Source organism: Condylura cristata, unplaced genomic scaffold (genome assembly GCF_000260355.1).
Source record: "Condylura cristata isolate star-nosed mole 26May11 unplaced genomic scaffold, ConCri1.0 scaffold00037, whole genome shotgun sequence".
NCBI lineage: Eukaryota > Metazoa > Chordata > Mammalia > Eulipotyphla > Talpidae > Condylura > Condylura cristata.
Window position 1 is genome coordinate 10,044,192 of NW_004567138.1, and position 15,752 is coordinate 10,059,943.

General features: G+C 39.1%; 1 protein-coding gene across 1 annotated transcript in view; it reads right to left on the bottom strand.

Moving 5' to 3' along the window:
• The window catches only part of LOC101629338 (probable small intestine urate exporter), a 37,612-nt gene continuing 21,860 nt past the window's right edge, over positions 1-15,752 (bottom strand). Inside the window, exons 11-12 of the mRNA XM_012732928.1 lie at positions 7,456-7,546; positions 1-144 (exon numbers count right to left, since the gene is read on the bottom strand). Of these exons, the coding sequence (XP_012588382.1) occupies positions 1-144; positions 7,456-7,546 (235 nt within the window). The remainder of the gene's footprint in view (positions 145-7,455; positions 7,547-15,752) is intronic.

The following is a 15,752-nucleotide window of genomic DNA, read 5'->3' on the forward strand; positions in this document are numbered from 1 at the left end:
CTAGGCTTGCTGAGATGTGGGGGAATGTTGACCAGATGCCCAGTCTTGGACTTCGGCTCTTCCCAGGATGAGGTAGATGACCAGGCCTGCTATGTCAACAGCAGCTGCAATGAAGAAGACATTTCTCCAACCAAACTCTGGGTCCTGGGGGTGAGGAAGTACAGGTTAGTAGGGCCTAGTCTTTCCCTTTTGGTTGAGAAAGGCTTGGTGTCCTGTCCTGTTCCCACTTCCAGCTCTGCTCTTTCCAGAACTTTGCAGGAGTGTTCCCCTCTGCTGGAATATTCCTCCCCAAAGAGCTATTTGACTGATTCCTTGCTTGTTCTCTTCACTATCACTTCAATGAAATTCACCCCTTCTCTGGGCTCTTTCCACTCCCTTGTTCCTCCTTTCTTAACACTCACTCTAGCATTCAATGCACTCTGTAGTTCACTCACTTCCTCACTTTCCATTGGCTACTTCTCTAAAACGCGAGCTTCTCAACAACAAGGAATTTGCTGATTTTACTCACTTACACGATATACAGCATATGATAATGTTCAACAAATAATTTAATAGATAATGAGTTAATATATGAGTGAACAAGTAACAAACAGGAGAACGATGTCAGTTTGAAAATTTCCATTTTAAATTTCCATTTCCACTTGTGTTCATCAGTGACAAGAAGGGACTCTGGCTTTACAAAAGGCTGTTCTCAATAGTTGAACATTTAAATTCTGAGCAAAGTTTTCTCTTTCCAATGCAGATACTATACCTATCACCACCATGGAAAAAACAAGCAAACAATCAAACAAACAAACAAACAAAAAAAAACAAAGGAAAGGACTTGATTCCTCCCAAAAAATGAGGAATATATTTTCTCTCTATTCTTCACCATAGTTATGACTTAATGGTGGAAAACCTCAGGAATCTTACAAAATGATATTATGTGACAGTGCAGAGAAATGTGTTCACACAAAAGCTATTATCAATAAGATTCTTAGGACTCTCTTAGGGAAATCTTCATCCTGGTTTAATCTAAGGGACACAGCCTAGGGCAACAGCTGATTGGCCTGATTTTAAAAAAAAAACTAATTCAGGAACAACAACAACAAAAAAAACTATTTCCTGGAAAAGAAAACTATCAGTTCCTACAATATATGTCTCTAACTAGACACGGGAGATTTGAACATAAGTTGTTGATTGCCTTAATGCACAGACAACATAAAATAAAATATTAACAGGATGCCTGATTATACTTCTCTAGAAGAATCCTTGAAAATATCAGATTTTCTATCCTGGCAAACTATAAAATTCGTCGTGAGGCTCAGAATTTGGAGAGCTTTTCCAAAGTTCTCTGGAAGCTATTGCTGGGCATGAATGTTCAGTGTTAATTCCTTATTGTGCTTCATTCCATTTTCTTAAATCAGACCTGGCACCTCATGTATCTCAGACACTTTGCCAGAACACTTGAACAGGGTGCAGAGGAAAAGTCTTCACTTCTATCCGAACTCTTGCAGCTCATAGAGACAGAGGTCATTTGACTCCAGCCTTGGTGACAATCCTTGAGCTTTCTGAGCATCTGTGTCCCAGATCAGGCAGCACATTCTCTGCTTGGGCATAAACTTGTAAATACTTCGAGTTTAGTGTCAACGAACACACCAAATTCCAGAATATATGGGATGCAGTAATAAGAGGAAAATATATAGCAATAGAGGCCCACATCAAAAAACAAGAAAGAGATCAAAGAGACCTAATCTCACACATCACAGAACTAGAAAAAGAACAACAAAAAAATACTCTAAATCCAGTAGAAGAAAGGAAATAATAAAAATGAACAGAGCAATACATGAATTAGAAATTGAAAAAACAATTCAAAAGATAAATGAAACCAGTGGTTGGTTTTTTGAAAAAATAAATGAATTAGACAAACCTCCACCCAGAAAAAATGAGAGAAAGCACAGATTAATAGACTCATAAGTGAAGGAGAAATCACAACATATTCCAATGAAATCAAAAGAATAATCAGTGACTTCTATGAACATCTATATATGAACAAATTCAACAACCTAGAAGAGATGGAAAAATTCCTAGAATGGTATCAACATCCAAAGCTAATAAAGAAAAAATAGAACATCTCAACAGACCAAGTATGTGTAGTGAAATTGAAGGAGTAATTTACTCACTCCCCAAAATAAAAGCCCAGGACCAGACAGCTTCAGATGAATTCTACCAAACATTCAGAAATAAATTAGTAGCTATCCTACACAAGCTCTTTCAAAAAATAGAAAAAGAAGGAGCACTAACAAATACATTCTATGAAGCTAGTATTATATTAATATCAAAACAAAAGACATCACAACAAAATGAACGTGACAGGCCAATCATCCCAACTAAACTAAATCCTTACCAACAAAATCCAACAATGCATCCAAGAGATAATACACCACAATCAAGTGGGATTCATCCCAGGGGCACACGAATGTTCAACATATAAAAATCAATAAATGTCATCTAACACATCAACAAAAAGAAAATTAAAAACCACACGATCATATCAATAGATGCTGAAAAAGCTTTTGACAAATTTCAACATCCATTTCTGATGAAGGTCCTTGAAATTCTAGGGATAGAAGGAACATACCTTAAGATGATAAGAGCCATATCTAACAATGCCACAGCCATATTATTCTCAATGGTGCAAAGTGAAGGCTTTTTCACTGAGATCAGGAACAAGACAAGGATGTCCACTCTCCCTGCTCCTCTTCAGTATAATACTGGAAGTCCTAGCCAGAGCAATAAGGCAAGGAAAAGTCATACAAGGAGTTCACATAGGGAAAGAAAAAGTAAAACTATCACTGTTTGCTATGATATGATATGATAATATAGAGATAAAACCCTAAAAACTCCACAGAAGAAGTACTCAAAATAATCAACCAGTTCAACAAAGAAGCAGGATAAAAATCAACACACAAAAATCAGTAGTTTTCCTATACACAAACAATCATTCTGAAGCAGAAGAAATCAAGAAAACCATCCCTTTTAAAATTGAAACAAACAAAAAATCAAATACTTACAGATAAACCTAACAAAAGATGTAAGGACCTATACAAAGAAAATTATAAGACATTATTAAAAGAAGTAGAAGAAAACACAAAGAAATGGAAAACTATCCCCTGCTCATGGATTAGATACATTATTAAAATGGCCGTCCTACCAAAAGTAATTTACAGATTCAACACTACTCCAATAAAAGTATCAATGGCATTCGTCAAAGAAATAAAATAAACACTGATGAAATTCATATAGAACTACAGAAATCCAAGTATAGCCAAAGCTCTACTGGTGAAAACAAAAGAAAATGGAGGTATCACACTTCCAAACTTCAGTCTATACTACAAAGCCATAATAATTAAAACAGTGTGGTACTGGAACAAAAACAGAAACACAGACCAATGGAACTGAACAGAAAGTCTAGAAATAAATCCACATCTATATGGATAATTAATCTTTGAAAAAGGAGCCAAAAATATGCTATGGAACAAGGATGTTTGTTTAACAAATGGTGCTGGGAAAACTGGACTAACATAAACAAAAATACAAAACTAGACCACTACCTCACACCATGCATGAAAATCAACTCAAAGTGGATAAAACCTTTGAGCATAGACCTAAAACCATAAAATACATAGAGGGAAACATTACAAGACATATATCTCAATACCTTATTTAAAGACTTCACCCAAAGCAAAGACAATGAAAGAAAAGATAAACACATGGGACAACATCAAACTGAAAAGCTTCTGCACAGCAAAACACATATTAACCAAGACAAAGAGACACCCTGTTGACTGGGAAAAAATCTGATCACAAAGATATACAAAGAGCTCACTCGAATCAATGAGAACAAAACAAACAACCCAGTCAAGAAATGGGCAGAAGAACTTAAAACACACTTATCTAAATAGGAATTGCAAATGGCCAACAGACAAATGAAAAAATGTTCAACATCCCTCATAATCAGGGAAATGAAAATCAAAACCACAATGAGATACCACCTCACACAAATTAGAATGGTACATGTAAAAAAAACTAACAACAACAAATGTTGGCAAGGATGGGGTGAAAAAGGAACTCTCCTACATTGCTGGTGGGAATGTAAACTGGTCCAACCACTATGAAAAGCTGTATGGAGATTCCTCAGACTACTAAAAATGGAACTACAATATGACCCATCAATCCCACTACTATGAATCTACTTAAAGGACACAAAAACATTTATTCAAAAAGATACATGCACCCCTATGTTTATCTCAGCATTACTTACAATAGGTAAATCCTAGAAACAACCCAAACACCCAAAACTAGATAAAGAAAAAAGAAAAATATCAAATGGCTTCACTTATAGGAGGAATTAAGAGAACCAAATAAGACAGGGGAGAAAAGTGTATTTTTATTACAATACAAAACACAACGAAACAATACAAAAACAGACAATTATAAGCCAGAGAGATCCTACAGGGGAGGGGGAAGAGAGAGATCAGAAGGAGGGAGGAATGTGGGGCGCTATGGGGATGACGGGAGAGGGAGGGAAAGTAAACATTGTTATAAAATGAACAATAATGTAAATAGATATATGAAAAAATTTTAAAAGTACCACCAAAAAAAAAAAAAAAGTCCAGTCCCACTGAAAACAGGTAAAGGCAGGATTATCCCTTGGGGTGGATATGGGTGTACTGTCTCAGTTGGAAAGATAAAACTTAGCTCAGAATATAGCAAATAATAGTAGCCACCTTGGCTGCCTCACAAGGAAAGGCCAAATGCTCCCTCTGACCCTCATGTTCAATGTGTCTACATGAGGAGAGACCGTGCAGAGGTTGCTGAGACTAATGCTGTGGTGACTAGTGAGTGTTCTCCAGGGGAAGCCTTTCACACATCTTTGTGCTCATCTGGGGCAGGGGTGAGGGTGTTTTACATGAGGGTTGGACTCTGCACTCTGAGCTCCTACAATTGACTGGAGCACTTTGTGGGTCAACCAAGACAGGTAAAGGCCAGACATGCCCTGGGTCACACCAATGAAGCCAGGCTCCAGGTGCACATGGATCCCAAATAAAGTCAGCTGGAAAGCCAGCCAGGCAACCTTGCTTTCCACTGTGGGACATGAGACGTCAAAACCCAGTAAAGCAGGAGTGGCAGGTGACGCACCCCAATTAACACCCTTGCACAGTTGATGGGCACCAGTTATGGAGGGAATACTGGCGATTGTCCCCTTAGTGGAAGGAATTAGCTAAGTGGTACATTCCTTTGAAGAGGACAAGTGTGGCACTCACGAATTCTCAAATTAGTTCATTTATTGGTACAGCTAGAAGAGCTCCTCAAAACTACAACTGGCTAATGGGATAGATATTTCAAATGATACCTACACATTTCCAGAGAAGAAATGATAAGGGCGTGTCTTCTAGAATTAAGACATCCACCATTGTTGGATGTCAGTATTGATATTAAAAATGTTATAATGAACAGAAATAGCTCTGCTGAACAGAGCCAGCTGCCAGTCCCTCAGCACCACCCTCTCATTGTTGATGACTACCAGGCTGGGCAGCTCTCCTTTACCCTCCTCCTCCTCCAGACCCCAGGAAGAGAAATGAATAAAAGCGCAGTAATTATTACTGCATTCCTGAAAAGTCCACACCCAATAATAGGAAAAGTCACTAAATCTCAGACTGTAGCCCTTAGAATTAACTAAGAACTATATAAAGAATTCCTAAAATCTTTCAGCATCCATGGCCCTCCCTGGTGGCGCAGCGGGTTAAAGCACAGCACTGAGAATCTAAAGCCGCTTCGCATGAGTTCAATTCCCGCCTGCCCCGGAGGTGACCACATGGTGTGGCAGACCTCTCCTGACCCGCCCGCTGCTCCCCTCAGCAGTGTACTTCGTCTATCTGCCTGTTCTGTTCCCCACTCTGTCTCTGGTGAAGCCTCTCACCGCCCCTGAGCCTCTGGCCTGTACCCCAGTTCTGTATGCACAAATAAATCTTTAAAAAAAAAAAATCTTTCAGCATCCAGTAGATTTCCTAAAAAAAAACAAACAAAAAAAAAAAAACAAAAAAAAAACTGGAACTTCTCCTGGAGAGCTGGGGTTGTAGTTTTCTAAGCAAGATAAATTAATAATGCTTTGTCCCAATCAAAAGCTAAGGAATGGGAAAGTCAGAATGTGAGGAATTAATGTATGAGGGACAGCTCATGAGACATAAACAGAGCTTTAAGAAATGGGGAAATAATCTTATAAAACTTGAATTTCTTTTACAGGAGAGAAAATTGGTCCAAAATCCAAAACTGCTCCCACAAAGAAGCTGAAGAGTGCTGATTTCTTTGAAAGTTTTGAGGAAACATGAGAAGCTCTTTCGAGTCTGGCACCTGAATCCTTCAACTGCCACCTACAGGAGCCACTGATGAGCCAGGCAGACTCTGTAGGAAGATGTTGGCCGCTCTGGTAAAGTGGCAGGCACTGGCCCTTGTGTCATTACCCACAAACATGCTGGTCTTCTGAGCTGGAAAACAGCCTAAAACATTCAAAGCCAAAGAAGAGACAGCCACGAAAATGATGACGCAGCAAGGCAGCCAAACGAGTAACTAGATGAGGACAGCTCGCCACCTAGTGGCCAGAGATGTTCAACCAGCGATTGCTAAAGAAAATAAAGATCCTTGGGTTAAGCCTGTCAGGTTGCTTGAGAGTCTAACCCTCTAAGCCATCAATGATGTCGTAAAACAATACTACATCCATAAGAAGGTTACTTATCAAAGATTATAAGTAGAACTAAAATGGTCATATTGGACTATAGTAGAGGACAACAGATGTTTTGATTGTGAATGTGATAAAAAATGATATGTAAGTGGAGATCCTATATCTCTGAACCACACGCTGTAAACCAAGTAACTAAGGAGACTGTAAGGTTTGACTTACTTTTCACCACTTCCATTGTGTCATCCTCATTCCTTGGGATTGGTGAAAAGAATGAGTGGACGCTCATAACCCATTTGCACAATTGACAGGTGCTTAAACCATGATGCTCTACAATACCCAGGCCTAGGCCCTCTCAATAAGTCACTCTACATCTCTTCAAGGAATGGGCCAAGAAGGAACATAAAGTCAAGAGATAAAATGTAATTCCATAAAGGAAATGCTTTGTCATGCAATTTCTTTTGTCATTACAAGGAATTTCAAGAATAGTGTGTAGAAGCTTGCTGAGTAGCATGAGAAATGCATCTTCTAAAATCTCAGAAAGTATGAACTCAAAATTCATGCCTTCTCCTGAACTCCACACTTGAATCCGTGATCACTTCCCTTCTCTGTGAAGCTTGGGTTTCACAGGCTGTGAAAGCCTCATTGAGGAAGGCATAAAAATACTCTCAGTCTAACTTCTATTTGGTGACAATACAGATTCAGCCTATGATAATTTCATGAGAACATTTTCTCACCTGATTGATGAAATATCCACTAACAGTGGGAGAGATGGCTCCGGCAAGGAAAGAAAACACTTGTGACAGTCCCTTGAGAAAGGCACTGTACCTGAGAGAGAGAGACAGAGACAAAAAGGACACCCATTGCAATAAAAGGTGACTCTCAGCTCATCTGTTGCAACTCTGTGCTTATCTTTGAGGAGCCTATGGCTGGGCTGACCATCGCCCAAACTTGAATGTCATGTCCTCATTGGGATAGTAAGATCCTGTACTGGGTTCAGAGACTTCCAAGGGGTCTCCTGTACTAACTTCTTAACACTGTTTATGCAAAATATACAGATTAGGACCATGTAGCTGTCTTATGTTCTTTGGACTCTGCTATGGAGACTGGTCTCTCAAAATGCAGGTTTTGTGTATAATATATCTCTCTCCTATGGTTATACAAAATACGTGACTGCCCTGAGAACAAGGTATATCCCACCAATGCTTCCCATTATCTGAGGATAGTTTTGTTTGTTTGTTTGTTTGTTTTGACTGTGAAAGGAACCTGGGAGTATTAGTGAAAGTTCATTGACCCATGATACTGACCTATATCAGAGCTAAGTGTTCCTCTTGCTGTCCCCCACCTTTTGCCTGCAATGCCTTACATGAGCAAGGCTTGTGGACTCTCCCAAGTCCTTCAGGGGCCCAGGCTATCTGCTAACTGATGCCCCACAGCCAGAAGATCACTGGGTGTCTCCTCTCATTGGACTGTGAGTGTGGTCACTGTCTATGCCTGTTTCACTGAAAAAATTAAGTTTAATATGGTAGAGCAATTTGGGTCTCCACAGGAATTAGTTCAATTCTGGATCTGGAACTGACAATTCCTGTGACCCGTGTCAGGTGACACTTATATTTGATCCATCTATCAGAGCAGGTCTAAGCCACTGGACCAGAACTGAGTCTCTAGGAGGAAAAGCAAGAGTCCCTACCGAAGAGCAATATCCGCCATGTTGAGAAAGACTCCTACTGCACAAAAGTTGTGGAAGGTGGGACTTAGTACCAAGAGGGCATGGTGGTGCTGTGGCTGGATTTCGCCCAGGGCAAGGGCATGTAGAGTCCAGTCGAGAACCCCGATAGGAGACAAACCCAGTCAACAGGAGGCACCCACCCTCTGTCCAGCTCAGTGCTTACCAAAGGCAGTGAAGAGTTTCCTGAAAGTTTGAGTCTAGGGATTTTTCTGGAGAGGAGAAAACCAGCCAGGTGACCTCCAAGGATAAAGTTGGGAAAGGCGGCAACAAGAGGCAGAGCTGACATGATCCCACTCTGGGGGAGAGATGAGTGAGGGGCATGTCATCACCGCCATAGCAACATAGACTGAGCTATGGTGTGAGTTTCTAGAGCTGTGATTATACATTATGTGCTCATCCCTCGAACACAAATTCCATATTACTGGTATGAGTCAATATAATATTAATGCTTATGGTAAAAGATTTATCAAATTCAACTTGAGGAAAAGAAGAACTAATTCTTCCTCAGAAAAAAAAAAAAAAAAAAAAAAAAAAACCTGGAAAAAAGATGTTTAAAGAAACAACAGTTTGTACAATGTGCCAGTAATGTGAACACAGAATTTATAGTAAAGGAAAAATCATATGTAAAGATTTAAAAAAAAATTTAGTAGAATAGTAGAATATACATTTGTATAAGCTTATATTTTCATAAAGGGACAATGGGAAAAGTTATGAAAAACTCATAAAAAAAAACTTCATGTGTAGGGAGACAAAGGATTTGGGAAAAGAAATAAGAGCAAGATGTTTCATCTTTTTCTGTCTTTTTATACTTTAAGGGATTTTAAAATGCTCTACCCATTATTGTCAATTCGGCTTCTGTTTTAAATGCTAATACAGAAAATGGAAAGGGAGACCAACCTTTGACTTACATGAACCAAACAATGAAATTTTCACTCTCACCTAGTCTAAGCTGTTCATTTTATGGATGAGTAAATTGAGACCATTAGGATCATGAGACTTACTGGAATTATTCTGAGGGCTATGAGGCGGGTCTCTTGACATTTGGTGTTGGGAAAGCACATCCTGCACAAAAAACTCAGAAAACACTGAAGAACTAGACCTAAGACCTGAATGCACAAAATACAGAGAAGAAAATATGGAGAAACACTACATGACATATACCTCAGTGACATCTTTGAAGACACATCCCCAAAAGCAAAGAAAGTGAAAGGAAGGAAAAACACCTGGGACTACATCCAATTAAAGAGCTTCTATACAGCAAGAGATACATTAACCAAAACAAATAGACAACCCTTGATTGGGAGAAAATTTTTACACACAATACTAATGATGAGGGACTGATTGCAAAGATCTACAAAGAGCTGATAAAACTCAACAAAAACAAATTGAACGGCTCCATCAAAAAAATGGGCAGAAGACCTAAAAAGACAATTCTCTAAGAGATAATGCAAATGACCAACAGGGATATGAAAAATGTCCAATGTCACTTGTAATGAGGGAAATACAAATCATACCACAATGAGATACCATCTCACACCAGTGAGAATGACATGTATTAAAAAAAAACTAGCCAAAGGAAAACTGGGTTGCTACATGAAAAAAAAAAAAAGAAGAAGAAGAAGCTAGATTACGACCACATACCACACATAAAAACCAAGTCAAAATGGATTAAAGAACTAGATAGAAGCCCCGAACCCATAAAATATATAGAAGAAAATACTGGCAAAATACTACATGAAATATACCTCAGTAGCTTATTTAAAGATACATCACCCAAAGCAAGGATAGTGAAGTAAAGGATAAACAGCTGGGACTACATCAAATTAAAGAGCTTCTATACAGCAAAAGAGACAGTAACCAAAACAAAGAAACATCTAACTGTTTGGGAGAAAATTTTTACACACAATATTAATGATAAAGGACTGATCACAAAGATATACAATGAGCTGATGAAACTAAAAACAAAGAAAAAGTGAACAACCCCATAGAAAATTAGCAGAACTAAAAAGATACTTTTCCACAAAGGAAATGCAAATGGCATATTAATTAATTAATGCAATATTAAAATAACAAGCAACAACAAATGTTGGTGAGGATATGGAGAAAAAGGAACTCTCCTGCACTGCTGGTGGGAATGCAAACTCTTTCAACCATGATGAAAAGTTGTTTGGAGGTTTCTCAAACTGCTAAAAATGGAGCTTCATATGATGGAACTTCATATGACCCAGCAATCCCACTCCTAGGTACCTACCCAAAGGACACAAAAACACTGATTAAAAAGGACACCAGCACCCTCTGTTTATTGCTGCTTTATTTACAATAGGGAAGATGTGGAATCAACCCAAATGACCAAAAAAATAGATGATTGGATTAAAAAGATGTGGTACATATACACAAAGGAATATTACTCACCAATCATAAAAGATAAACTCATGCCTTTTGCAACAATATGGATAGTGCTAGAAGGGATCATACTTAATGAAATAAATCAGAAAGAAAAAGAAAAATACCAATGGTTTCACTCATAGCAGGAATGTAAGGGATCAGGGTAAAAAAGCAATTGTAATAAAGTAAAAATGAAAATCAATAACTATAAACCAGAGACATTCTACAGGGGAAAAGAGGGGAACAGGATCAAAATTAGGGTGGGAAAAACTCATGGGACTAAGAAACTTAAAATAGTGTGGAGGGATTAATAAGAAAATGATCTCTGGTGCACACTGAATATGTAGGATATGAACAGACTCGTTGGTAGCAAGTGAGTTCCTGTCTCAAACATGCTGTTGCTGTTTCTCAAAGCCATGAGCACAGAGGCTACTGCCATTGCTTGAATATTTTTGTTGCGGTTCTTTTTAAATTTCTAAACAGGACATTGGTAGATTCATGTGCCATGGTGATCACACTTAACATATTGTCTTCCAGAAACATGACCTGATTTTTAAAAAAATCTCATGAACTTTTAAGAGCACCATCCTTTAATGCTGTCACCAAGAGTGAAACTTTAGGTCCCACTAGATTAACCAGGCTGCACATAGGATTTCAAAAAATATGTTAAAGTATAGAACCTCATACATTAGTCAAAAGTAGATGTACATAATTGCAAAGTTGGAGAAGACTGCCTCCAGAATACTCAGTGTGGCTTTGAAAGCTTTCTGTCTCTGTGTACTTCACCCACTCCTGAGCCGCTCGTGGTCTAAAGTGCTCTAAATCCTCCTTTGGATGGTTCTCTCTCTACTGCAATCAGTATCTTATCTATGATTATGGCACATTCACACATTTTCGTTTGCAGAATTTTACAACATGTTAAATAAATAAGCCTAACAAAAGATGTATTCCTACCAAGATAATATTTTCAATAGTTTATGAAGCAATCCAACTGGGTCCTTTTTATATTGAATTTATAAGCAGATGGATGTGTTGGTGCCTCTGAGTCTTCAGGTTATTTTGGCTACAGACTCAGGTTCCCTAAACTTAAATATGACTCTGCAGTCACACATGATGAGCTCTACACTACAGTTATCAAATAAATACCTATATCTATTAGGATTTGACTAACTGTAGATGACTTGGACAAGAAAGCACACCCAGCGTTTTCTCTGTCATAAAACAACATTCTGAGAGGGAAGAGCACAAACTCACCGAAGATATAGAAGACATAAGGCCACCCAATGGTGTCGCCGACGAGGCCGCCAACGGACAGGATGACGAAGCTTCCCAGTAAGACTCCTGCAGAAGAAGTCAGGTTATTTCTCATGAGAAGGTCAGTCTCTGCCTCTCACAGACTGAAACTCCACAAAGCTGAGTTCACAGGGTTAATGGTATAAGCTGAAATCCAGACGACCTACTTAAATTCCTTTCCTTCCCTTAGTAGCTGAGTAATGGTGATGTAGCTTATGCAGGTAAGGTGGCAGTTACCTGATTGAGATATGATGATGAGCTGAGTCCTTTCCTGTGTGTGGGAGGGCATTTGATCCATGATCTGTGAAAAATCAGTTCCCTTTTTAGTATCTGAAGTCACTTTGGAAACCATATTCTACTCATACTTAGCAGACACCTTTGTACCTGGGCTATGCCTTGGACAACACGAAGGACAATGAGCAAGGTCACCCCAGTATCAGCTGCCAGTGGAGTGAAAAGGGTCAGGATGAGGAAATAAACAGGCCAGCACCAACCACGTACCTGGCCCCAAACACCCCAGCCACATAGTCAGTGGGGATTGGAGCCAAGAGAGAGCTGAAGCTGGGGGCGCTGAGGAGGGTTCCCTGGATCTCAGAAATCCAGTCATGTGAGGGTGGGCTGCCAGATGTCCAAAATTTGGGCTAGGAATTGTAATGGCCAAGGACTGGACAAGCATCACCATGACATAGGAGGGATTGATGCATATTCCCACAGGAACTCTCTAAGGATAAATATTCAGTATCCATCAAGCCACAAAGATCCAAGGCAGATCACAGAGTCTCAGTCAAAGTCCTTTCAGCCTCTTAGTGGCCACCATTTATATCTCTCTGACAATCACTTTGATGATTAGAGTGCTCATAAGAAGGCTGAAAATCTCATAAGAAGGCTGACAGGGGAAGAGTGAAACCAAAAAATCCCTACTCTTCCAGGACACAGTTGGAAAAGGGGGAGCTTCACAGTAGGTAAAGTTAGCACTCATATATTTAATGGACTGGATCTTTAACTAAAAAAAAGATTTTTTGGTGGCTGAAAACACTCTTTTTGAGTATGGCTAATGTTATGGGTCTGTGCAGTAGAAAAGGCAAGTGAAGGAAAGGGTTATGGTAAAATAAAATCTTTCCCTAGTTTCTCTCTACACACTTTGCTTTCATTAATAAAAATGCAAATTTATGCTGAATCTTCAATTATACTGATTTTTTAAAGATTTTTTTATTTGTCCTTTAAAGAACAAGTACATGCAGAGGTGCAAGTAGGGAACTGGGGGTACATGCCAGAGGTGCAAGTGGTGAGAGGATTCACCAGAGATGAAGTGGGGAGTAGAACAGCCACATATACTTAAATACACTACTCGGGGAAGCAGCGGGAGAGGTCTGCTGTGCCATGTGGGTAGCTCTTTGGCTGGGATCCAACTTGTGCTGCAGTGGTGGTGGATAGCTTCATAGTGCTGTGCTTTCACCTGTTTGCCACCAGGGAGGGCCCCTGATACTACTGATTTTAAGTGTAAATGGAAATATTGCTTAAATCTGTACATGTTGCTGATAAAGTCGCTGTCTATAAAAGATAAGATGTCTCTTTACTTCACAGAGGCAACAATTGTGTACCATGGAGCCCTCCAGTTTAATCATAAAGTAGACACAAATGGATGGTTGAACCAAAATCAAAATCATTTCTCAGTGGCAACGTAGTTGTGTTTCTGGAGAATCAGAAGAAATGAAGAGACACAATATTCTGGTACAAAATTCATTTGCTTATATTCTTGTCCATACCTTAGGTCTTCAGTTGAATACAAAGGGCCAGAGCAGTCCAAATTATGCTACTCTGAAAACAATGGAAAAGCTATTGTTTCAAGTATTATATTTGTTCCTCAAGGCTTGTTCCTCAATAGACGCTTCTTGTTTACATATGCCTCAGAGTTCACTTACCACTAGTTCATTCATGCAGTCAGCAAATATTTGTTGAATCAATAAATGAAATGTTTTCCTGGCAGGTACTTTTTCGTAGGTTTATGATTAAACAAGTTAGTACCAAAGTCTATTTTGGTAGACTTTTATGACAGAGCACTTTGAAGTTTTCTGATCACTACCAGCAGGTTACCAGACATTTCCATAGTCCATCACTGTATTTCTTGTTCTACTGTTATAACCAATACTCTCGGGTTGTACACCAACTTGGTGCCAGCAATTCCTCAATATGATGCAGGACCTGAATAGACATCAATAAGAATGACATTTGCTATGAGAAACTGTGAAAAGATTCCCAGTGACTAGAAAACTAGCATCACAACTGAGAGCAATTACTTTCCTCATCTAACCACATTTCCAGGTCTGGTTGTAGGATGAGGTGACATGGGAGTGATGAGAAGGAAGCAACGCCAGAAAAAAGCATTCCATGCAAAACAGTACATATGTCCTATTTTCAAGGTAGAAAGTGGATTGATATGGCCAGTGAAGACTGAATTAAAAAGGTAATTGTGGACCTGGTGGTGCAGGAGGTGCAGGTAGATGGCAATTAGACCTCTTCTCTCTCTCCCACTGCTCCCCTCAGCAGCTTCTTTCAGGTCCTCCATCTGTCACTGGTGAATCCAGAGTGGTGGCCAGGGGTAATACTAAATAGGATTCTGCTGGACAGATAAGAGGGAAGGGCTGGAATTAGCCTGGCAAGAGCTAAAGTGGCTATCCCAGCAATGTGTTTGAAGACAGAGTTAGTAAGAACCTCAATAATGTGGGTATGGGGTTAGTGAGAGAGTGGGATATCACTAGACCCTTGTAGATTTGTGACTTGATCAAACAAGTAAGTGGCGTTGTGTTCAGTGAGGATGGGAATACAAGCAGGAGGAAAACTGGTTTCCAGAAGCAAAAGAAGAGGTTAATTTTTGATATGTTGCTTTGAAGTAGCTGTTAATTTTCCTGTTAGGGAAATTGCGAGTAGATATTTCGTCTGTGAAGCTATAACTTGAGTCTAAGGCATAGGTAGAATATAATGTGGAAGGCTTATCCTTATATCAACGAATAGGTTGAGAATACCCAGAAAATTGAGCCATTCTTAGATCAGTTTATACAATTTCCCTGGTCAAGACTGATTTAAGTCTATTGCAATTGTGTTAACATGTATATAGCTCTTCTGCTTTTCACTACTTCACATGAGTGAGAGTGTACTTTAGAATTTTCCAGAGTGCAAATGTCTGTCTGTAGACTCAGCACTGAGTACTTCCATCAGATTAGAAAAGTGCCTAGTGGATCTTAAATACAAAATATAAATCCTTTGTACCCCTAACATTATTCTGTTAATAATTTCCTGAACATAGAGAGTTTTGTTGTATTTTACTTACTCCCAAACAAAAATTCATTGGGAAGTTCTGCTCTGTTTTGATTATTCATGTATAGCCCAGATGAATATCTTTCTCAAACAGAATTCAGCTTTGGCATTTATTGTTCACCATAGATGTGATCAGTGCTTTCTTTGTATGCAACACTCAAAACCAAAAACCTGATCTATGAAATTTATGCTTTAAGTTAGTTATCCTAGTTCCAATATTTATGATAATAACCCCTAAAAATGCAGTTCGAAGCTAAAGCCACTTCCGCATGAGTCTGATTCCCGCCTGCCCTAGAGGAGACCACATGGCGT